General features: G+C 41.7%; 1 protein-coding gene across 10 annotated transcripts in view; it reads right to left on the reverse strand.

Moving 5' to 3' along the window:
• PI4KA (phosphatidylinositol 4-kinase alpha) overlaps window positions 1–23,214 on the reverse strand; it is a 150,325-nt gene that overhangs the window by 114,796 nt on the left and 12,315 nt on the right. For all 10 annotated transcript variants that reach the window (XM_084819625.1, XM_084819624.1, XM_084819623.1 and 7 more), the window contains exons 7-19: window positions 22,919–22,985; window positions 19,895–20,043; window positions 17,622–17,687; window positions 16,905–17,001; window positions 15,834–16,025; window positions 14,705–14,805; window positions 13,837–13,966; window positions 13,188–13,317; window positions 11,521–11,616; window positions 9,407–9,590; window positions 8,677–8,780; window positions 7,281–7,449; window positions 3,498–3,548 (exon numbers count right to left, since the gene is read on the reverse strand). In XM_084819625.1, coding sequence (XP_084675751.1) covers window positions 3,498–3,548; window positions 7,281–7,449; window positions 8,677–8,780; window positions 9,407–9,590; window positions 11,521–11,616; window positions 13,188–13,317; window positions 13,837–13,966; window positions 14,705–14,805; window positions 15,834–16,025; window positions 16,905–17,001; window positions 17,622–17,687; window positions 19,895–20,043; window positions 22,919–22,985 — 1,536 coding nt within the window. The remainder of the gene's footprint in view (window positions 1–3,497; window positions 3,549–7,280; window positions 7,450–8,676; window positions 8,781–9,406; window positions 9,591–11,520; window positions 11,617–13,187; window positions 13,318–13,836; window positions 13,967–14,704; window positions 14,806–15,833; window positions 16,026–16,904; window positions 17,002–17,621; window positions 17,688–19,894; window positions 20,044–22,918; window positions 22,986–23,214) is intronic.

Consider the following 23,214-nt stretch of genomic DNA (forward strand, 5'->3'; position numbering starts at 1 on the left):
CCATTGTAATTATTTGTCTAATCATACAGAAAATTCTGTCAAACATCCAATTTAAGGTGCCTTTTGTATAAGAAAATGGTGGGCTCCTGCCAACTAAACTTGAACCCTTCTTCCATACATTTTGATATTAAGAGTTAAGCATTTGCTTGAATTTCTCCCACTGAAACCACGGGGGCTTAGATGCTCTACGTTTAGCCAAAATATGCTCAGTATGTACAAGTGCTGATGTTAAGTTGTTTTCTTTCTGAAACATTCCTTTCAATGTGACAATGTTTTTATTCAAACCAATGCTAATTCAAGAAAATCTTCAAAACAATCACAGAACCATTAGTGGTTTTAATGCACAACGAAGGTCTATATAACTGGAAACTATGGTTTGGATCCAAAGGAGCTTTAGGTAGATTCCTGGTTTTTTAATTGATTCTATTCTCCAGCTGCAGCCACCAACATCATATTGAGAGGCATTCTGAAGGGTCTTCTAATGATCTATCTAGGGAGTTATCAGCAGGAAAAATATGGTAAGCCGCCTTGGGAAGACAGCAGTTTTGAAAGGTGACTAAGAATTGTATTAAATAAACAAAATGAAGAGGAAGGAAAAACCCCATCCAGCAAGCAGGATCAAAACCTTTATAAGCAAGTAGTAACTTAAAGCCGGGGGGGGGGGGGGGGGGACGGACAACATGTACAAAATGCATACACTGAGCTGTGTAAAGAATATGCGAGTTTCTGTTTTGCTTTATGTATTTGGTGATCAGCTCCCCAACAAATTCCTGTATCCAAATAAAAAGTGGGGAGTTTATACTTGCAAAAGTTCCCAGGTTCAATCCTTGGCATCTCCAGGTAGGGCTGGGAAAGACTCCTATCTGAAACCTTGGAGAGATTCTGCCAATTGATGGCACTGAACTAGAGAGACTAATGGTTTGACTCTGTTTCAGACTTCCTATCTTACCACTCGTCCTTGCCCAAAAATACTGTTAACAAAATGTTAACTTGATGTATCTAGTAAAAAGATGGCTATCTATTATGGTTTTAAACTCTGTTTTGTGACCTGCCCAGAGAGCTTCAGCTACTGGTCAGCGGACAAATGTAAGAAATAATAAACACACTGAAATGATCCCCTTGTATGAAAAACAAGAAGCCCCTTCAACAAAATGTTGCAGTATGGTGTGTTCTTGTTCAGTGTTCCAGCGAGCCATCCTAACTCAACACCTAAATTTATTATTAGTATATTTGATGATGTTGTATATGAAGTGATAGTTTTGAATAGCATTTTTTTTTTCTGAAACAAAGATCAATTCCTACTAACAAGCTAAAAAACATTGCACAGAAAAACACATGCAAGAGCAGCTGGGAAGTCATGTTCATCATAAATTGTGCAAGAAAACCAAATATTTGGTTTAGAGGCCATTAATTTAACCATTAACTTCTGTTAAAGCTCATAACAGTATTTACTGAGAACATAACGGTTGGGGGGGGATGCAGAATAAAGAATCCCAGATCAAACACCAAAATAGTTTGAAGTGAAGTATAGATTTTGAAGTCTTTCATGCAAACAACTTTTTCCTCGCCCAAGGAAGTGGTCTTGGTGACAATTCTGAAAAGCAATAATACTCTATCTACAAGCCAGCCCAAATAAAGAAACCTCTTTCCCAGGCAGAACAAATACAGAGGTGTATAAAAAAATAACCAGAGTTACTGTGATCAGACTTCATTCTGAGCACACATCACTCTAGGGGGACTAAGTTTGGACACCAGGTAAAGGCAAGCTTTGAGCCATCCCCTGACTGAATGTTGTTTAAAAGCCGTAGCAGGCTGCATGATCACTCACAACTTAGGGGAAACAGAAGACAAGGAGGGAAGTGAAGGCAGGAGTTCACTGGGAAAGAGTATGGGATTGTTTTAGTTACAGGTGCTTTGCTTGGTTGCAGGCTTAGTTGCAATAGGGCATGGAAACCCATGCTGTCTCAGAAAGTTCCTCCCATGATTCTCACACACTCTTTCATATATAATAACTTGGTATATTCAAAGAAGGATGCACCTAGACCAGCCTTCCCCAACCTGTGCCCTTAGAAATGTTTTTGCCTACAGCTCTCATCATCCCTGACTATTGGCCATGCTGGGTGGGGATGATAGGGGTCATAGGCAACAACATCAGAAAGGCTCCAAGTTGGGGAAGACTGAACTGGCCTCATGGTTCACAAGACCTATTGTCCTTTTCCTCTGAACTCTGATATACCCACGTGGTTATCAATGACAGCTGGCAGAGTGGGGGAAATTTGCTGCATGCGCTTCGCTCGTTTAAAATGAGAAGTGGTATATAGATATTGCTAACAAATCAATAATAAATAATACTTGACACTTTAAAAACCTCAGGTCCTCCCAGATGTCACAGACCTTAGGTTTTCAAAAGCCCAGCAGTGTTTTGTAGAGCACAAAAGCATGAGCATTTTCTGAAGGTGACACAAGATGCACAGCTAATCTAATGGGAGCAGGTAACAGATGGGTCTATTTCAGTTTGCCTCCCTTCACATTGGGCTCCTACTGAGGAATGTGCCTACTTTCCTCTAGGCATCTTTCATTTCCCCACATAGAAATCAGTGGCTTCTATTGATTTCAATGTTGTAAACTCATGGGGGGGGGGGGGGAGACATAAGCCGCCAGCCCTGTCAACTGCAACATCAAGGTCAGCCTTGTCCCCACTTTAATGGCTTTTCATTCTGGCCCCTTTACTTTCTCCCATGAAGTCACTGGAAGCGCTTCACTTTAAGTAAATACAGCTTGTCAAACTGTCAAGCATTCCGTCAAGAAAACAGTTTTGACTTTAAGCAAGAATAACCGCAATCCATTCTAAAGAACTTCATGCACAATATTAATATGAGAACAAAGATCTAAAATAAAAGTCTATTTATAACAAAGAGCCTCTAAGAGCTTCCCTGATGGGTTTTGCATTAGGAAACATAACATTTTCAAGAAGAAAAAAAGGGCCTGCATTTTCCAGAAACTTTCTGCAGTGCTGCTAAAATGAGGACTATTATTCCTTATTTCCTGGGGGAGTTTCCCCCAGTCCTAAAGGTGGGCACTATTTTTTTCAGTTGCACGCCTCTGCATTTATGGAACTTGGAGGCTAATGATTTTTCTCAGTACGTCCTTAAATATTTAGATAGATACTGTTTACTATATCTATCTGTCTGAAGTTATATCATTATATCTATCTATCTGACTTGGAGGCTAATTATTTTTCTCAGTACGTCCTTAAGTATTTAGATAGATACTGTTTACTATATCTATCTGTCTGAAGTTATATCATTATATCTATCTGAAGTTATATCATTAAACAGACATTCATTGTCTTCTACTTTTGGCACAATAAGGGAGAAAAATTTAACTGATCATTCTTTGACATATTTCAACCATTCAGTTATTGCCCAAAATATTCAGCTTCCCAACAACACCATGCTCTACTTCAGGAAAGCAAATAACTTGGCTTAAACACTCACCACAGCAATAACAGGAATCAGGACTCCCAGGTTCCCCGCACTGCTAGATGCCTAAGAAAGAAAAAAAGGGGGTGGGGGGGAGAGAATGATGTTTGAACAGCTTTGAAAAAATCTAGAAAAATCAAACCATTTTAATGTGTAAAACTAAACAGCTCTGCTTTAGCATCTTGTCCACACAGAATTACATGTCACAAAAACGTGCGTCTGTGTGAGCAAAAGCTTACACTGGATCCTACAGAAAGAGGTGGGAATCTACATGAGCACATGTAATCGCTATCTTAAATGATATTTCATAAACACAAGGTCTGCCAAGATAGATCCAGTGGCAGATCAAGAAATTCAGATCTTTGTAATATGGAAATAATAAGGCGGAAAGGGAAAAAAAGGAAAGGTTCCTCCTGTGCAAGCACCGGGTCATTACTGACCCCTAGAGGGACGCCGCTTGCAGGCCCAAGAGGAACTTACATGAATCACAAATCCGGCTGCCCACAGCTCCCCCACAGGGCCCTTCTAGGCTAATTTTGTGTGGCATCAAGATGAGGCACCCTTCACCAAACAACGAGCAGGGTCATGCCCTGCCCCCATTAGTTTCCTACTCTTTACTGCAGCTCTCCCTGTTTACTGTTAAAAAATGGGGTAAACAGCAATTTATCCCTGCTGGATTAGGACCAGGGAAAAAGGCAGGTGGTGGGGTTTTCAAATACGCAAGGGCCCAGTAAGCTGCCCTGCTTGCCCTGTTCACTCACCAGCTTCCTGAACGCACAGGCGGCTGAGGGTTTTTGCAGAGTGGTTACCCAAAGCTAATCAAAGGATTGTTTAAAAACATCCTTCACACTGTATGTAAAACATAAAACATACAAAAGAGGACCAGAATCCTATGTCAAGTATTAATATTTACATAATATTAATTATGTAAGTCTACAATGAGTCTACAATGCATGCCTTCTGCCTTTCTGGAGGGAAGATTTGACAATACCCCAGTCCATCAGAGACTCTGTATCTGCGGGTCTGGGGAGCTTGAGGATGTCTCTCATTACTTATTAAGATGTCCTCTCTATGGCCATCCTAGGCATAAACGTCTCGCCATCATTCCCCAGTGCCTCTCAAACAGACCACCCTTAGAACAGATATGTGTTCTTTCTGGCACTGATGCTTTTACCACTGTCCAGGTAGCAAATTTGCCTTGGCAGCAAGGAAAAGACGTGCCAAAGCCCAAACAGCCTAGTGGGGATGATTCTGTTGGATGTGTGAATTTATGTATATACAAATATGTGACTGTACTGTACTGTTTTTTTTCTCCTTTTTTAATGTACATTGTGGTGGCCTATGGCTTTAAGCAATAAAGCATCCATCCATCCATCCATCTACATAAGCTACTAAGGATGCAATCCTATGCATGTTGAGACAGAAAAAAGTCCTACAACTTCCAGCATGCCCCAGCCAGCATAGCTGGGTTGTAGGACTTTTTTGTCTAAAAAGGCATAGGATTGCACCCCAAATCTCTTAAGTAAACCACCAAAGCTTCTGTAGACAGTCCCAGCTTCAATCTCTAGCAGGCGATAGGAAAGATCTCACTCAAAGACTCTAGAGCAGCCTTCCCCAACCTAGCGCCCTCCAAATGTTTTGGACTACAACTCCCATCAGCCTCAGACAGCATGGCCAATCGTCAGGAGTGCTGGGAGTTGTAATCCAAAATATCTGGAGGGCACCAGGTTTGCAAAGGCTGGTTTAAAGCAGGCAGGTCCTTTTCCATCCCAAAAACATTACCAGGTCCCATAAAAATTATCATCATCATCATCTCTATACAGCCCCATAGCTGAAGCTCTCTGATAGAAAAGGAACTTTTAACATTATTAAAATCCAATTTTGAGGTCATGAGCCAAGGCTAAAATACACCCATTCAGAAGCAGCTCGAAAAAGAGCTACTTTAAACTCTGCAAACAGAGCCTATTTGTCTGGCTCCACAATCAGATCTCATTTCTCCTTTTAATGAAATTAGTTGCTGGCAGTGAGATCTGTTTAAGCAGCTTTCGCTTCTACAGCAGAGAGTGGCTTGCCCACTAAAACAGCCTACTTATGCATGACCAGACAACTAAAAACCAACCGTACTCTGTTGTTCTGGTTATGCTGTATTGTTTCTAATAATTATAAAATTAATAAAAGTGTTTTTTAAAACCCAGTCTTATGTGATACTATGTCCATACAACAACTTCGACTCTTTGTTCATTCCACAAAGAAATGGTAGGACCTGAAGGTTGTGCTAAAAAATGTCTCGTTATTTTTCCGCTACATCCTTCCCACAAAGCATGAGCTCCCTTACACTACTTTGTATGATTCCTAGGATAGCTGTCTAGGCTGAACTGTCATTTTCTAACCCTTTTAAAACACATCACCCTATCACTCTTCCTGTGGCAGACGAGATGCTGTAAAGTGTGTCCAGATCTACCTCTCTCAAAAAGTTAGATTTTATTAGCCAATTTATTGGGGGGGGGGGATTTTGATTTTTGTATCTAACTCTGCCCCCATTCAAAGACACAGAATTTTTTTCAGTGAAAAACACATTTTTCACAGCCATTTTCTGGAAGCCAATTCCCCAACCTCAGAGTCAGCATGTCCCTTTAGGGCTTGCTGTGGGACTCCACCATTCCCTTGGAACTTAACGTTTTGAGGACACTATGCCAAAACATGGGTGAAATATGATGTTTATATTCGCCCAGTACAAAAACTGAACAGAGATCTCATTAACATTTGAAAGCTGAGGCAGCTCTGCCAAAAGCAGGTGCACGTTCTTTAGCTAATGCTTGCAATCAGTACACAGTTAAGGGTGCTTAAGTGCACACCTAGATGTGACAGTGGGACATCTGTAATCAGATCTCCTGCTGGGTTTTTTCCAGTTTAATAACAGTTACGGGGGGGGGGGGGGGTCTGATTAGCCAGTGGTGTTTTATGGGAGGTGTTTTAGCCCTTACACAGTTTTTCCAGTTGAAACCCTTCCCCCCACCCAGAACCTGTTTGTCCCAGAGGGCAAACCATACAGGTACCAGTATAGTTTGCCCTATAAGCAGGGAGGTGTGAATAAGCAAACCTCCAGCTCGCTGAAGTTCTCCGAATTCCATCTCGAAGCTTGCTCCAACACAAGTCCATATCAGATTGCAAGCTTTGGGGTTTTTTTTCTGTTCACACGAACATTTTCACACATATTTCCCCAAATGTGTGCATCAACTGTATGCATCTTTGAAATATACACATTCTTCTCCCACTGATTAAAGCGTATTTGTGCACATTTTTCAGAAGTACACATTTTTTCATGCACATTTTCCAAATGTACGCATGGTGTCGAATGCATTTTTTTGGTCCGCAAATCACATTGCAAGCTTGGAAATGTACGGACTTTGACTGCACATTGGGTCCATGTTGTGTTCAAAAGGTGCAAACTGGTTAAATCCTGATCAAAGATGAGCTAAAATGAATTTCTCATACATCCCTGTCTACAAGGCAAATAGACAGCTCAAGCTGACAATGTTCACTGGAAAGACAATACAGGTTAAATACCTCCCAGCTCACCCACAGCACCGTAGTCTGGATCAGATCTGCCACTCCCACTGCAGCTACCATTAAATTTCTTTAAAATAATGAGAGATCGAGTGATGGATCTCCGAAAGCCACATCTTGTTTAGCCCCAAATCCCATTAAAACTTGTTTACACTAAACACATTCTTGTGTACAGTTAAACAGCTTTTATTCTGAAGATCAGCAAAAAGCATTGTATATTTGACATCCTACCTTTAGTGCTGGACCTTTTTCACTTGCCCTCTCACTGGCTCTCTTTCCTTCAAGCCCAAGTTGTACAAACAGTTCCAGCAAGTTCATTAGTAATTCATCCACAAGGTGTTCATCCTGTATATTTGCAGCTATATTAGCCAGGGCATTAATAACAGCTAAGGAACAGTGCCTGATGAAAAATGAGTGAGAGGTGGGTGGAGGGGGAGAGACAATAAAGAAAAGGAAAAATCATAAGCGTCAGCCCTTTGATTAAATATTTCCTGTTTTCATCTCCACTAGAATTGCATGAATGCCAATTTCAATTTTCTCTAATTCAAGTGCTGGCAATAACATGAAAGATTTATTGAAAGTAGTGACACATTCACCTGCAAAGGATTTCAGAATCTGAAAAGCATTTTTAAAATATTACTTAAACAACACCCAGCCCATGTTAGATACTTTGCCCCTGCTGCTGCCAACATGCATTTAGGATGACCATTTCTGGAAGGAAAAAAAAAATGCTATCAACAGAAGAATGAACAGAAACAGTTTTCCACTGAGAAAATGCTGCAGGTGACAAAAGGGATCAAATTGTACCTGTGGCAGGAAAGATACAAGCATTGGATTTTTCATACTGTTCACTGCTTTAGGAGCCAGTTTTGAGTGAAATGAAGGATACAAAAGCCCTTCTTCCTTACTGGACTGCTCCAGGAGAATGAGATGCAAACATCTAGCAAGATCATTTTATATACATATACTCCTATGTAGTCACGGACAGCCTCAGAGCTTCATGATTAACATATTTGAAGCTGTTCTACAAATGTGATGCACTTAAACATAAGATATAAAGGATTGTGTAGATGGTTCTGCCCTGATTAGAGGTCTTTAGATTTGCGTTTCTGGAACATCAGTCCTCCTTACTGCATGGCAAGCCATTTTTGCAACAAAGAAATGTCAAACACAGTTTGTTATGTGGCATGGGTGGTGGTGGCGGTCTGTTGTTCAAAGGAAGACTTTGCCAAAGATATTTTTCAAAGAACCCCAACCTATGCTTCTGAGGGTTAGGAATTCACAGGTCAAATGCAGAGAAAGTAAGGAGACATTGGATTTTACATGGCACCTTTGCCAGCAGCCACAAAGCCATTGCAAGGATTATTCTAACTGCTGCAGGAGAGTTGTAAGAATGAAGCCTAAATTATTGTTTATTCCACTTGGCTCAGCTAGAATCATAAACACCCCAGTATAAAAGTTATGGAGATACTCTTTTTGTTTTATAGGTCAGTGTCAATTTCTAGACAAGAAAATTAAGCGCTAGTAGCTTTTGGAAGAACCAGCAAACTTTTGTAATACAAGAACCAAAACTTTTTGTTTTTAAAAAATTACATTCCAGTGAGGCAACAAGTATAGTAAAGATTACCTATATCCATGATCCTTGTAATCTTTAGTCGCAGAGTACACAATTGAGCTTGCTTTAACACTGATCTGCTGAAACAGATTCCATACCTCCTGGTAAATATATTGCTGAATGAAAATAAAAAATGGAGTTAATGCTGGGTAAAAACCCATAAAGAAACACACAGGCTCACTTTTTGTTCTGGTGCTTGGTTGGAAAAATCAACAATTTAAAATTGTTGGGGAGCACTTGCAGAGGAGAATTAACTGGTGGGCAGGGAGAAGGATTAACCATTCCCCTCCAATTTTCCCCTGCAAGTGCCCCTCCCCGCCCAGCATTAGCATTACAAGGGAACCTCAAGTTTCCCCTTTTAATACCTCTGTTTCTCTGCTCTCATCCTGCAGCCTGCTCCTATTGCTGAACCCTAGTTCCCATCATCCACTGTCACCTGTCAAATGGCCATGTATGTCCAAGCCAAGCATCAGAAGACCTCACCCAGTACCCATGGAACACGTGGCCAAAACTGGGTAGGGAGATGACTCCCCATCTTTATGGGGACAATCCTGGGGTGGGGTAGAGTAACTGAGAAAAGCGATTGTGTTCAAAATGTGAATAAAGCATACAGAACAGATGTGCCAGTTGCATTTATAACATAGTTTTGTGAGCCTTCAGTGAAAACTGACACCATACACCCATAGCAACACACTATATTAGCTGCAGCTGACAGGCTCCCAACCATTTCGTCTGTCCTTACGTTTCCCGTGATGACCAAGCAGCCCAGCTGGTCAATGATGAGCACATCAAGAGGAGATGGTGGCTGGCAGAACTTCTGCTGAAGGATCTGAAGAATCGGCTCCATCACTTTTGGTGTGTCCCTCAGTGCCACTGCAATGTGCCCCAGGGCACGGATTGTGTGATCAGGAATTAGATGGGCTTCCCTAAGCCAAAAACAAACAAACGCAATTGCATTTGGGTCACCATTAAAAAAAGGATGTTTCTACTTCGCATAACAGGAACAGACATGAGGAAGTTTTAGCTAATATAGAGAGCGAACTTGTAATAAATTAGGTTGGCCACTGAATTAAAGAAGTCTATGAATTCAGTATAAACTATAGCTGATCAATTAAATCTGTTTAATGTTTGCATATGGTCAAAGTAATTCTAAAGAAAAAATATATAGACTTTCCCTTGGTTTGAGATGATACATGCATGTGTTACACAGGAATCTTCTTAGAAGAGGCAGTCCTCCCTCCCTCCCTCTCTTTCACAGGAAGAAATGCCTCTCCCAAGATGCTGCTTGCCACCTACAATTTTTTTAAGGACTTGTATTGTAAAAAAAGTCACAAATGAAACTCTGCTGCCCAATTAACCAGGGCATTTTTTGTCAATCAGAATGTGTTTAATTGATTAATTTAACTGATCAATCAGCTAAGAGTCACAGCCATATAATAAACCAATTATGCTTTTGCTGCTCGATGAAATTTTAGGCTTTCTTTGCAATTCTACTCTCCCAGTGAATTATTTGCCCCTTCCTGACTCCCTCCACTTGGTATCCCGACTGATGTTCTCACATTCCTCTGGAGGAGGACAGAAGACTGTACTGATTCTGTCCACTATAAATGTATTCTATGCTCTCTCTGTCTCTCATTTACTACCTCCCTGGCTTAACAACACTACTGCACCTCCCTGAGCAACATCAGCTCTAGGAATCCCAAGTGCCTCTTTTCTCCCTTTGATGCCCTGCCAAGGTCTACTCCTCCATGCTCTCCGCTCAAGATTTTGCCTCCTCATTCAATGTTAAAATTGAATCCATCCAGACTTCTCCAACTCTCTCTCTCCTTTTCCCCACTTCGAGCTCTCCAACACATCCCTCCAGCCTTTCTTCTTTCCCCTGCCACATGTGATAAGCTGACTACCCTATTTATCCTCGTCTAACCCCTCCTTATGCCCCTTTGATCGTATCCCCTCCCAGGGCCTAGCTGCCATCTCCCCTACCATTATCCCTCTTCTCTACCATATCATCAACATCTCTGGCTCCTTCCCACCTGCATTCAAACCCATCACTGTTACATCTATTCTAAACAAAAAACAAAAAATCCCATGGCTCATCCTCCCTCTCCAACTATCATTTAATTTTCCTTGCACACATTATCTGTAAACACAGTAAAATACTAATTCCACTCAAAACAGGATTGTGCAAATAGCTCCAGGGGCTATGCTGGAGCTATTTGGATTCTGCAAAGGAAACCACTACAACTTATAGCCAGGGAGACCAGCAACACCAGCAACATCTGAACAGCATTTAGCCAACAAGAGGGTTTATAAAGAAGTCTTTCCCCCCTACTGGTTATTTAAAGAAACCAAGTAGGGAAAGGAGCAAAAATAAATGCCTGACAATCACATCTTATAGACCTTCTGCACGTGGTCACACGAGAGCTCTGCAAGATATGTCAACCCTGTTTCATCAGGCTTTACGAAGACACAGGTGTGTATGTAAAAACATTTCACCCAATCTTAGTTGCACCTTTTAATTACAAGAGTAGGGAAGAGCAACATCCAGATCAGCTCTTACTGAAGAAAGAAAAATAAATGGCCATCACACACAGAGAGCCAGTGTAGTGTAGTGGTGAGAGTGACGGACTGGGAGCCGGGAGATCCGGGTTCTAGTCCCCACTTGGCCATGGAAGCTCACTGGGTGACTTTGGGCCAGTCACAGACTCTCAGCCCAACCTACCTCACAGGGTGGTTGTTGTGAGGATACAACGGTGAGGAGGAGGATAATGTAAGCCGCCTTGAGTTCCTTGCGAGAGGGAGAAAGGCGGGGTATAAATGCAATAAATAAATAAATAAATAAATAAGATAACCTACTTGTCACTCTCCTGTGAGATGTAGAGACGGTTGGACAAACTAGCCAAGAAAGCTTCAACAATTACTGGGTCAATAGTTAGGCCAGCTTTCAAGCACCTGCAAGAAATGGTGAACGATTGAAATATTAAAGCACTTCTCATTGATGGTCAGTAAAGTTTATACTAATAAAAACACTAAGGACACAATCCCATACAGAAAAAAGTCCCACAACTCCCAGCAATCCCCAGCCACCATGGCTGGGGCATGCTGGGAGTTGTAGGAATTTTTTTCTGGCTAAACATGCACAGGATTGCACAGTGGGCAGTCATTAAACTTGGCTTGGGCTCAAGAGTACATGAAATCTGTGTTCCACATTCCCTTATGGGTGGTGGGCTGCATGCCAGCAGTGGTCAGGACCACCCCACTTGTGCGCAACACACACACACACACACTGCTGCTCTAGCCACCACACTGAGGATGGGTCTATTTTTGCCTGCCTGCCACTCCCTCATTCTCCCTGCTTATAACAATCAAACTACAGGGCAAGAAGACCATAAAACTACCAAGCAGAACCCAACGCAAAAAAACCAGTGTAAAATGTTTGGGCAAACAGAAGTGTTTTGACCTGGCTTTGAAAAGATTACAGCATCAGCACCATCCAAACTTTCTTAGATTTTGCCCTATGGCTCTATTGTTGCCACACCTTCATCATGTTGCTTTAAGTGCATTGTTTTTATTACTGTAAGCTGCTTTGCAGATCATAAATATGGAAGGAGTGGCATAAATGCATGTTTACATGTTCAAAAACAAGGTCGTGGCAATCCTGGGTGCAGAAACACTGTGGGAAGATGGTGGGGTATGCCCCATAGCCAGCAGGGTTTGCAGCGCTGAAGGGAGATGTGGTGGCATTGCTAAGTGGGCATGGCAGCATCTTTTACCCTGTATCTCCCTTCCACCTAGGGCAAGGGTGGGTTGTTGTTGTTTTACTTCATTCAAGATAGTTTTGGGGATGCACACAAAACATTTTCCCTCATGGATTAGTAGACCCTTTCCTGCTATACAACAAACAGCCTAACCAAGGTGCAGGCAGAAGGTGGGTCACTGGGCGATTTGCAGTAGCTTGGCAAGACTCTCAACGTTTTTATAATAGCAGCAACAAAAACGCACATGCGTGCACGCACGCGCACACACAGAATGTAAGAGCCATGCTGAATCAGACCAAAGGCCTATCTAGTCCTGCATTCTGTTTACAAAGTGGCCAACCAGATGTCTGTGGGAAGCCCACCAGCAGGACATGAATGCAAGAGCACACAGACAGTCACAGAGAATTAGGCTCCTGAAACTGAGAAAGCTTGGGGGAACCCAGGAGTTGCAGGGAAGAACAATGAGCTCAGATTCCAGGGCTGAGCACACGCTCAAAAGTGCCCCGGTCCTTAATTTTAAGGGTATATCTGCTCTCCCTGAGCCACTACTTTGCACATGGTTCTGCTTGGTGGACCACAGAGTTCTAAGAAAACACAAAGCAGACCCCACAAGCCTAAAGTCTGCCCATTCCTGGCCTAAACTAGCAGACCCAAATAATAAGATCAAAATCTGTACTTCACCGTATAGGTTACCCATGATGAAAAAACATGCTTTTGAAGATGCCTAGAAAAGAACTCCTCCATATATTGAAGTACAGTTCATACCTGCAGATGTTATCAATCGCAATGTCCCGAAGTTGTTCATACATGGAGGCCTGACTCTTCTTGCCTGACATGACGCTTACAGTGGACTCTGAATGCTCATTTGTTATGCTGATCTTGATGTCATTGCCTCCTAATGGAACAAAAAGAGGATCTGGAGATAAAATGCTTTGCTATACCTTTGATGCATCTGTAGAACAATGACTTCTGAGTGCACGTAAGGCAGCTATGGATGAGAAGGCCCCTCTAAACACTTTAGAACACTGTGAAGCACAGCCAGTATGGTGTAGTGGTGGACCAGGACTGCAGAGATGGAGGCTCAAACTCCCACTCAGTCAGGGAGCTCACAGGGTGACCTTGGGCCAGTCACTACCTCACAGGGCTAATATGAGGATAAAATGGAAGCAAAACCATGAGTTCCTTACAGGAAGCAGGATAAAATGTAATAAATAAATCACAATACACTAATCAAAAGCTGTCATCTTTTAAAATAATGGAATCACTTTTTCTCAGATATTTAGCTTTTGAATTTTTTAAAAAATATTCATTAACACTGCTGGCTCATGCTATTGAGACATGCCAAAATGAAGAGAGAGGTGCAATAATTAAATTGGCAAATCACACAAGAGGTAATCATGTGACAAATGCATACCTGTATGATATTGGTTGTGGTACTTGTAAAGTTTCACCAGAACTGGAGAAGGGATCACAAGGAAGTCTCTCAAGGATGGATTGACAGAGTGAACCACCACAGGGAACCTCTCACATAAGCGGCCCAGGCCCTAAGAGAAAAGATGAGCAACATCGCACAGCAGGGACACGATGCGTGAACACAGGGTATTTATAAACTCTTTTTGTACAAGGACAGGCTGTGCAAGATTCTTCACAGCAATTCAGTGGCTTTAAAGGTGATGAAAACCACCATGCAGCAGCATTTTAACCTCTATGGCATATAACTACCTGCAGAAGAATCTTATTAGTACCCTAAGGGCACAGTCCTATCGGGATAGGTGGCCGCCTCCAAACTTGGAGGCAACCGCCTATGCAATGCAGAGCAGGAGCAGTGCAGAGGGGATCTTCTCCTCCGCGCTGCAGCCACCCTGCATTTGCAGGTAGACAGCCGTTTTCAGCTGTCTAGCCACAGGAAGTCGGAGCAAGGGAGGGCGGAGGCTAGACAATGCATAGGAAGTGTCGGAAAGGCACTTCTACCCTCCCTGCCCCCAGGAACACACCATTTTCGCTGCTCTGCACTGTTCTTACGAGCGCAGGGCTGACCCATGCTGCCTACGAGGCAGTGAGGGAGGGGGGGAGGTCAGTTCTCAGGAAACCGACCTATCCTATGGCCATCTAGCTGCTGACTAGCGGCCAAAGGATTGCTCCCTAAGTTCCTTAATTATTTATCTGGAAGGGTTTGGGCATTTATGTCTAAACCAGTCTAATGGCAATATGAATAGTGGAAACTGAAGTCACAGAATGTTTACATGGTTATTACAAAAGCCAAAATGGGTTTCTTAACAGACCTGTAAGCAGCAAATCAGAAGAGGCAAGTGAGCGATGATCACTTTGCTGGACGTCTTGGACTGCAGCTTTTCCGACAGCTTGATGCACAGGTTTTCTGCCCCTTATTTGCAAAAGAACAAAAAAGGTAAAGAACATGCTTGGTCATTAGATAGAAAATCTTTTCATTTTTGAATGACAACTCTGACGGTCACATCATCACTGTAGAACTGGTGTAACTCATTAATTGCTTGCTTTCTGTGGGAAATCAAATTAACTGAATTGTGGAAATCCACCCAAGATTGGGACTGCAACCCTTTACCCAGTTACCTCTGCTGGAGCCCATTAACTCTGATGAGACAAGACACTTATAGGCACATGATTGCCGCCTGTATACACTTTATACTTAACACCACTACAGTTGCTTCTGGCTTAAGTGATGGGTCACCTAAGAATCCATTCATTCTCCAGTAAAACGATAATACCAGAAGTATTTTATAAATGCATGAGTCTATGGACAAGAATTTAAAATAGCAATCAAGCATGTCACGGTGTATCATCTCAAAGGAAGAGCAGATGCTCTGCATGCAGAAGGTACCAGGTTCAATCCCTGGCATCACCAGCTCAAAGGATCAGGTAGAAGATTATGAAAAAGACCTCTGCCTGAGAGTCTGAAGAGCCAGTCAAAGAAGATACTATTGAGCTAGATCTGCCTTCCCCAACCTGGTACCCTGCAGATGTTTTCAACTACAGCTCCCAGAATTCCTGACCATTAGCCATACTGGCTGGGTCTGATGGTAGTTGTACTCCAAAACACCTCAAGTGCTAGGCTAGATGGACAAATAGTATAAGACATCTTCATATGTTCCTTTTGGCACTAAGCCTGCAATCTTATCCACATTTATCTAGGAGTAAAGCCCAACCTCACTGGACTTGATGGGACTTATTTCCAAGTAGACATTCAAAGGACTGCATTGTAACAGGACCAATATCACATAGCATGCTTTCTGAAATTCATGTACATCATTTTTTTTAAACCCTCAACAATGTCAGTCAGAAGTGTTCTTAAGAAAGAACAAATACATTCAGGCAAATGTACAAGGTGCTATTCGATTTTTTAAAATCTGAAAAGTTGATGCATGCAATGTTCACCTTGCTCATCCTTCACGGCCCACACCATGAGATCCACACAGGCCGCATTAGCCTGGCAACGCAACTTCAGTGGATTTAGCTCACTGTGTAATTTATCAACATCGTGAAGGAGTTTCTGGAGCTCTGCCTGGCTGCTGTTGAACTGCTCCAGCACAAAATCATGAATTTCCTTCACAAATGAGGTTGGTAGATCTGAGCGGGCAAAGAGAAGAAATATTAACATGGTAATATCTGAACAAAGAGAGCAAAAGCATGCGATTAAATGCAACAACATAAAATAATAAATAGCATGGGGATACACTATCTCCATAACCTCCTCCTCCTTTTGATAACTTAAAATATTCCTTATTCACCTTAAACAAACTTCATACTAAAGAGCCCCAAAGATACTTGCATGCTGTTTAGCAGTAGTTCTCAGAGTATCAACAGCGGTGAGGAACCTGTGGCCTTCCAGATGGTGTTGGACTCTAATTCCCACCAGCCCCAGCCATCATAGCCAATGGTGATGAGAGATGATGAGAGCAGTAGGTTAACAACATCTGGCAGGCCACAGGTTCCCCACCACTGGTTTACAGCTGAAGTAAGATGGAAATGGCAAAATTAAAGGGAGAGGATAGAACATAGGGCGAAAGTGATGAGGACAGAAGTCAACTGACAAGAAGCAGTGCGGCGAATATAAGATCCAGGAAAGCCATAGTGAAGAAGTGACTTTTCAAAAATAATTTTAAACACAAAAATAAGAACGCACACAGAAAAAGGAATACATACTCTGTTTGAGTACTTCTCGTTATACAGCATGCCAACACCATACCACAGTTATATCCTGGCTTGTTCTAACAAAATACAGTTTAAACAAACCCCACGTTCAGACATAATGAGGAACTGCAGTTTGTTTAAAAGCAGAAGTGAAAGCTCCCAACCTTCTCCTTGCAGCTGAAAGGTCATTCATGTAGCAGGAAACTATGGTTTCTGGTTATCTCAGAGCTGGCCCATAATGTCAGACATGAAACCCAATTTTAATTCTCCCATATCGTTAAGAAAAATTAAAACCTTTTAAGTCAAACATCACACCTTTCATATAGTACAATGTGTCCCTCAGCATCTTGAACTGGGCAACATATAGAGGATCACTGAACATTTTGTAGAACAGATCTGCATGGGGATTTACCTATAATGTATTTAAAAGAAAGAGGTTCAGTTCTACTGAAATCATTTGATTGAAGAACAATCCTACAGTTAATCATAATGTATTTTCTGCATATGTGTCCACATGTTATCAATAGCTTCAAAAGTTTTAGGTATCAAATTCCCACTAGAGATAATGAAAGATGCAACGTTGTTATTATTAATTTGTATGCCACTTTTCTTATATAGATGTGCCCAAAGAAACTCAATGGAATTCCAATCGGAGGGGGGAAACTCTCGTAATTATGTATATTTAAGTCACATTTCCAAACTAAACAGCGACCTGGTAACTATTAAATAACCAATTTGCAGAGAGCAACATTTTCTGATCAGATTTCACTTTTTTAAAAAAGATTAAATAAGGCATAAATTAAGCATGTTATCTATGCTAATTTTTTAGAGTTTTAACATTTCCGTATTATTAGTGCAATGAATAACCTTAAAAATGAAAATATTTCTTGAATATTTTCTGTTAATATCCCTGGATAATCTTACGTAAGCATCAGCTTTTAGAACCAAGGAGCCAAATCTGTTCAATTCACAACAGCATGCAGCAAATTAATTTCTTGAAAAAAATAACAATATGGTGAAAAGTTAACATACCTCAACAGCCTCAGTAACAACTGCATCTAAGTTTCTGAGCACAGAATCCCCAACAATCTGTTTTACCTATATGGACAAAAACAAAACTACTTTTTTCCCAGTTTTGTTACAAATAAAACATAATTTAGGCTGCAATCTTACACACACTTACTTGGGAGAAAGCCCTACTGAACACAGTAGGACCTACTTCATAGTAAATATGCATAGAATTGGGGTGCTAGACTGGGGAAAGAAACATTTGTGAAAACATTTGTGATTAAATTATGGCATCAAATGCTACCCAGTATGAAAATGGTAGCTGGAATTTTCAGTTGGTAACATAAAATACATATTGAGCTTTAAAACAGTAGCCCTGGAGAGATGCACCCACAAAAATAGGTCCAGGAAGAAATGACACTGTGTGGAAGAATCAGATTGCATAAGCTATTATCAGACCATTTGGTCTGAACACTGTTTTTAAGAATCAAAGCATTTCTCAAATTACTGATGTGAAAAAGGAGTAGCCCAACTTCTAGTTCACTAGATTTTTGTAGGGGTGTTTGGGTGATGGGAAGAATTCTTGTTATCACCAAATGGACTAGGAGGTTTCAACTTGGCAACAACTCACGTAAAGCTCATCAAAAAGAATTTTTCCCCAAGGACTTAGAATCTTATTGCACATATTTATTTATTTGTACGCCTTTCTACCAAAAAATGCCACTCAAGGTGGAGTTGAAAAAGGCTTGGTGTAGTCAAAATGGAATTCTACCAGTACTCCATAATATGGGCAGTATCCAAAGGGGCATAGCCACTACCATAAATTATGTTGCGCTAGCATAAACTATTTCCCTAGTAAATTGGCACACCCGCTAACACTACTAGCATTAAGCTAGAGTAGTTTACGCTTGTGAAATGTAATTTACATTAGGGGTTGCACCACGGTGGATACTGATATTGCCCTCTATTGATAGATAGATAGATAGATAGATAGATAGATAGATAGATAGATAGACAGACAGACAGACAGACAGACAGATGTGTGTGTGTGTGTGTGTGTGCGTGCGTGCGTGCGTGCGCGCATACACACACACATATTTCTGATTATGTACTGTTACTTAATGTAATTTAAAACACTGTGAATAAATGCAATCACAGAATCATAGGGTTGGAAGAGGCCTACAAGACAATCGAGTCGAACCCCTTGCTCCGTGCAGGAAGCCTGACTCCCAGGAAGTCTCTCCTGACCCTGCTTAGCTTCCGAGATCAGACGAGATGTTGGTCACTGGGGGAGGAAAAGCTGTTGTGATGTATATTGGGTTTTGTTTGTATTGTACAAACATCCTCAAGGCAGCTTCCATCAATCAATAAAAGCAGAAAGATACAAACAACCCAAAAACACCAAGGGTGAAAATAGCAGCTAAACATAATTAAAAGGGATTTTAAGTACCATTAAAAGCACCAGAGAACAGGACTAACCTCATCTGGAGCCTAAAAGGTAACTGAGATGGCACGAGGTAAATATGTATATGGAAAGTTTGAGAGCTACCACAGAGAAGACCCCTTCTTCTGATTTCAGAAGGAGAGGATACACAAAGGAAGTCCTTTGATGAAGATCTCAGTTAGTGGGTAGGCTTGTATGGAAGAAGGCAATACTTTAGATACATTGACCTCAGACCCTTTGAGGGTTCAAGAGGTCAAAAACAGAACTTTGAATGCAGCACAGAAACAAACTGGGAAGTGGTAAAGATATTTTTAAATACATCCCCCATGTTCTGCATTTACAGAGGAAAAGGACAGGAGAAAAACCAGTTCACATGGGGGCAAGCTATGAACTGCAATAGATTAATAGCAGCAAACTACCAACAAGATTGAGGGACCAGAGGTTATTGAGAGATTACCAAGTCAGGAAGCCCAGCAACAGACAGCTGGCTGGCACAGGGATTTGTTTAGGGGTTGTTTTGTTTCTTTTTAGAAACTAGGCAATAAAAGAAGTCCATGCAGTTCAGCAAGACCCATGCCCTGGCAGGATGAATGCAGAGAGTATCTGGACTTAGCATCTGATTCTGACATGAGGGGTTTAAACTCTTGATGTCTGGCTGGCAATACTAACTATAATTTTGTACTAAATGTACTTTATTTCCTATCTGTACAACTTTTAACATAATTAATGGATAGAAATAGACACCATTAACATAGAAGCCTTTTATACTATTCACTGTTTAGCCTTAACAAACTCTTCATTCCAAACTGGCAACATTTATCTTACGTGATCTTCTAAATGCCTCATAACATACCATGTTCAGCAGCTGGCGGAGCATTTCTAGTGGAATGTTAAACTCCTTGTTGCTGATGCCATTAAAGAGAGGTGAAACTGAGAAGCTGGAACTGATTGTAGAGAAGTAATAATAGGGATCTACCGCACTCCCATCAGGTAGGTAGGATCCTGCTCATTAAAAAAGGGAGAAAATGTTACTAAATTGTTTTTTAAAAATGTTATCACATTACCTATGTGATACCCCACTAAAAACAAACACACAGAGAGAGAACGCTTGATACTAAAAATTAACAGCCCAAATAAAACCAATGGGGTTATACTAGCTCAACTGATCTACAGACTGTAACATCCTCAAGTGTGCAGAGAAAGACTCTGGGGTGAGTCTCATTCTAGACAACATTTGTATCTTATCTATTGCATTTATATCCCGCCTTTTTTCCTCTTGCAAGGAACTCAAGGCAGCGTACATGATCCTCCTCCTTCCTCCATTTTATCCTCACAACAACAACCCTGTGAGGTGGGTTGGGCTGAGAGTCTGTGACTGGCCCAAAGTCACCCAGTGAGCTTCCATGGCCGAGTGGGGACTAGAACCCGGGTCTCCCAGCTCCCAGTCCTACTAATTGCTATGGAGTATAATAAGCTAACACACAGGCCTGTCAGGGTGGAAACTGAGCCCATAGAACCCCAGAGCAGTTCTGATTCTGAGGAGGAACAGCAATCCATGGGAGGGGAGCCCGCTCATCCCTCACAGGCACAGCAGCTGGCAGAGATTCCTCCTGCCAGCATTCCTGAGATAGTGACCCTGGCAGTGAAAGAGTATGGGAGGGGGGCTTGCTAGACGCTCGACGCAGACGCAGGCGTAGCGCCCGTTTGGTGCGCAAGCAACGGCCGCCTCCCATGGACCCAAGGGAAAGAGGGAGGAACTCTCCCTAGCCCATAAGTTCAGGGTCTGCAAGTGATTCTCCTTCAAACGGGGATCAACTGCCTAACCTGTTCATTGCTTAGTCGCTGGTGATTAGCATCTTAAAGATTACAATTAAGTTGTAAAAGGATTAAAGCCTTGAAAAGAATCCTTTTGTCTGTGTCTTGAGTTGGCTATTGGAATAGACTGAAAGAGGGCGCTAGGGCGCTCCTGACAAGGCCTTCAATCAGTGCTGGCTCCAGGATCTGGGGGGCTTGCAGGGATAGCACACCCAGTAGGTACCCCAAACTGGAAGAAGTGGGTCATGCGAATTGAGATTTTTCTGATCTTCCTGGATACTCTGTGCAAAATGTAAAATGCTTAGGGCGGGGGATCTTCTGCTGAGCTATCAGCCCTTTCCAAAATACTGCTGCCACAGTATATTTATTTGATGCCTCTAGCATGCTAGACACTTAAAGAACTCTAAAGCAGTGGCACAATCCTTTCCCAGAGAACTCGGTACCCAAGTAAAAAAAGAGACAGGGCAGGGGTTGACAAAAGTGCATCACTTCGCCCATTTCCTGCAGCTCAGGGTGCTTCCAGATGGACAGTTCCTAGTACTACCATTCAAAAGTCATTGTGCAGGTATTCTATTTTGTGGTAAGGAGACAGAGAGAAGTGGTGGGAAAATGCAAGAGGGCTACAAATGGAAGATGATGTCTGGACTCCCTGCTAAATTATTTGAGGCAGGGTGATTGCAAAATAAAAGCCTCACCCTAACCAGTTTCATGCTTAATGCATGCGGACTCACCTAAGTTAACTGAAGCAATTTCCCAATGAGGCAACTGGTTCACTTTCATATTGGCATAAGCCACATACATACTACATTTCACTCCAGAATATCCCTGTTCAGTATTTGCAATTGTGGAAGATAATTCAAAATCCTTTCTCTCCTGTTTGGAGTTTTAGTGAAGCACAACCCAACACATTCTTGTTTAAAACTGCTCTCGTTAAATCTTCTAAACTATGCTTTAGCTAGCACAATAAAGCTCTTTGCTACAAGCGACTGGGGAACAAAATAATTTTTAGAGCTTTCCCTTTTCCCAGCCTATGACAACTGAGAATAAATTTTGCAGTCCAATGCTATCTACGTTTTCTTAGAAGAAAATCCCATTGATTTCAACAAAATTTTCTTACAGGTATTATGCTTGGGACTGCTGTCCAGCGTAAGTTTATTTATGCTTACTTGAAAATAACTCCCATCGAGTTCAGCAGGGCTTACTCACAAGTGTGTATTGGATTACAGTCTAAGCGGGTCACTCTAAACCGGGGTGGGCAACTTGTAACCCTTGAAATATTCTGGCCTGCAACTCCCATCAGCCCAAGCTGGCATAGCCTATAGTGAGGGATCATGGCAGTCGTAGGCCAAAACATCTGGAAGGCCACAAACTTGCCTACCACTGCTCTCAATGTAATGTGCACTTTAGCCATATACATAGTACTGGCTTTCCTACTTAATGCAGAGAAGAACAAGTTGCTGTTTCAGACATTGCAAAGCTGTGCCCTTCACGTGCCCTACTGCACAAGTAGGTGTGGGCAGCTGGTGGGGTTTGCCCCTAAATTTCCCACAGCAAATTCCACCACCCCATGAGAACCTGCCTATCAGCCAGGACTTTCAGCAGAGGCTCTGCTTTGGGTGTCCCTTTCTTCAGAGGTTATGAAGATTTGGCTGCAATTATGGAATTCTTTCCCTAAGGACATTGGCCTGTTGCTATCATTGCCTTTCAGACACTAAGCTAAGCCTGTCCTGTTAACTCGAGCCTTGAACATTAACTGCCATGTACCTGTGTTATTTAATTAGGTTTATATTTGTTTTATTGGTAGCATTTTATACCGTTTAAATTATATTTGTTAAGTGACCTTGAGGACCAAAATGGTGGGAAAGTGGAATAGAAGTCTTTTTTAAAAAATAACAAAATAACCCCACCACCACCACTTTCCCCCTTCCAATTTCCCCTAAATTGTTTTATCACAGGATAACTGTTCAGATATGCCACAAATCAATCTGGATAAGCCCTATCTACTCAGAGATTTTACTATGCCCTATTCGAAATAATCTTACACCAGAAAACAAAACTATACCTTCAAAGTATTGCACAGCAGTTCCTCCAGGGGAGCTGGGAGGAGGAATTCCACGTTCAGGACTGACCTGAAACATGGGAACAAGACACAAATGCAGTCAAGTTTCATTTGGAGTTCACATTTTTGTAGTGAAATTAAGATTTCCAGAAGTGAAGCAATAGCCCCTAATTTCCTTGATGTCGATGGAATCCTGAGATGTCCAACAAATCTAATTATCTCAGAACTACATATAATAATATAAACACAAACTTGGGTCCAAGACTGCTAGGCCTATGAACGGCTTTTTTATGGCCTTG

Source organism: Heloderma suspectum, chromosome 13 (genome assembly GCF_057233095.1).
Source record: "Heloderma suspectum isolate Gila_16-S chromosome 13, 16-S_ref, whole genome shotgun sequence".
Taxonomy (NCBI): domain Eukaryota; kingdom Metazoa; phylum Chordata; class Lepidosauria; order Squamata; family Helodermatidae; genus Heloderma; species Heloderma suspectum.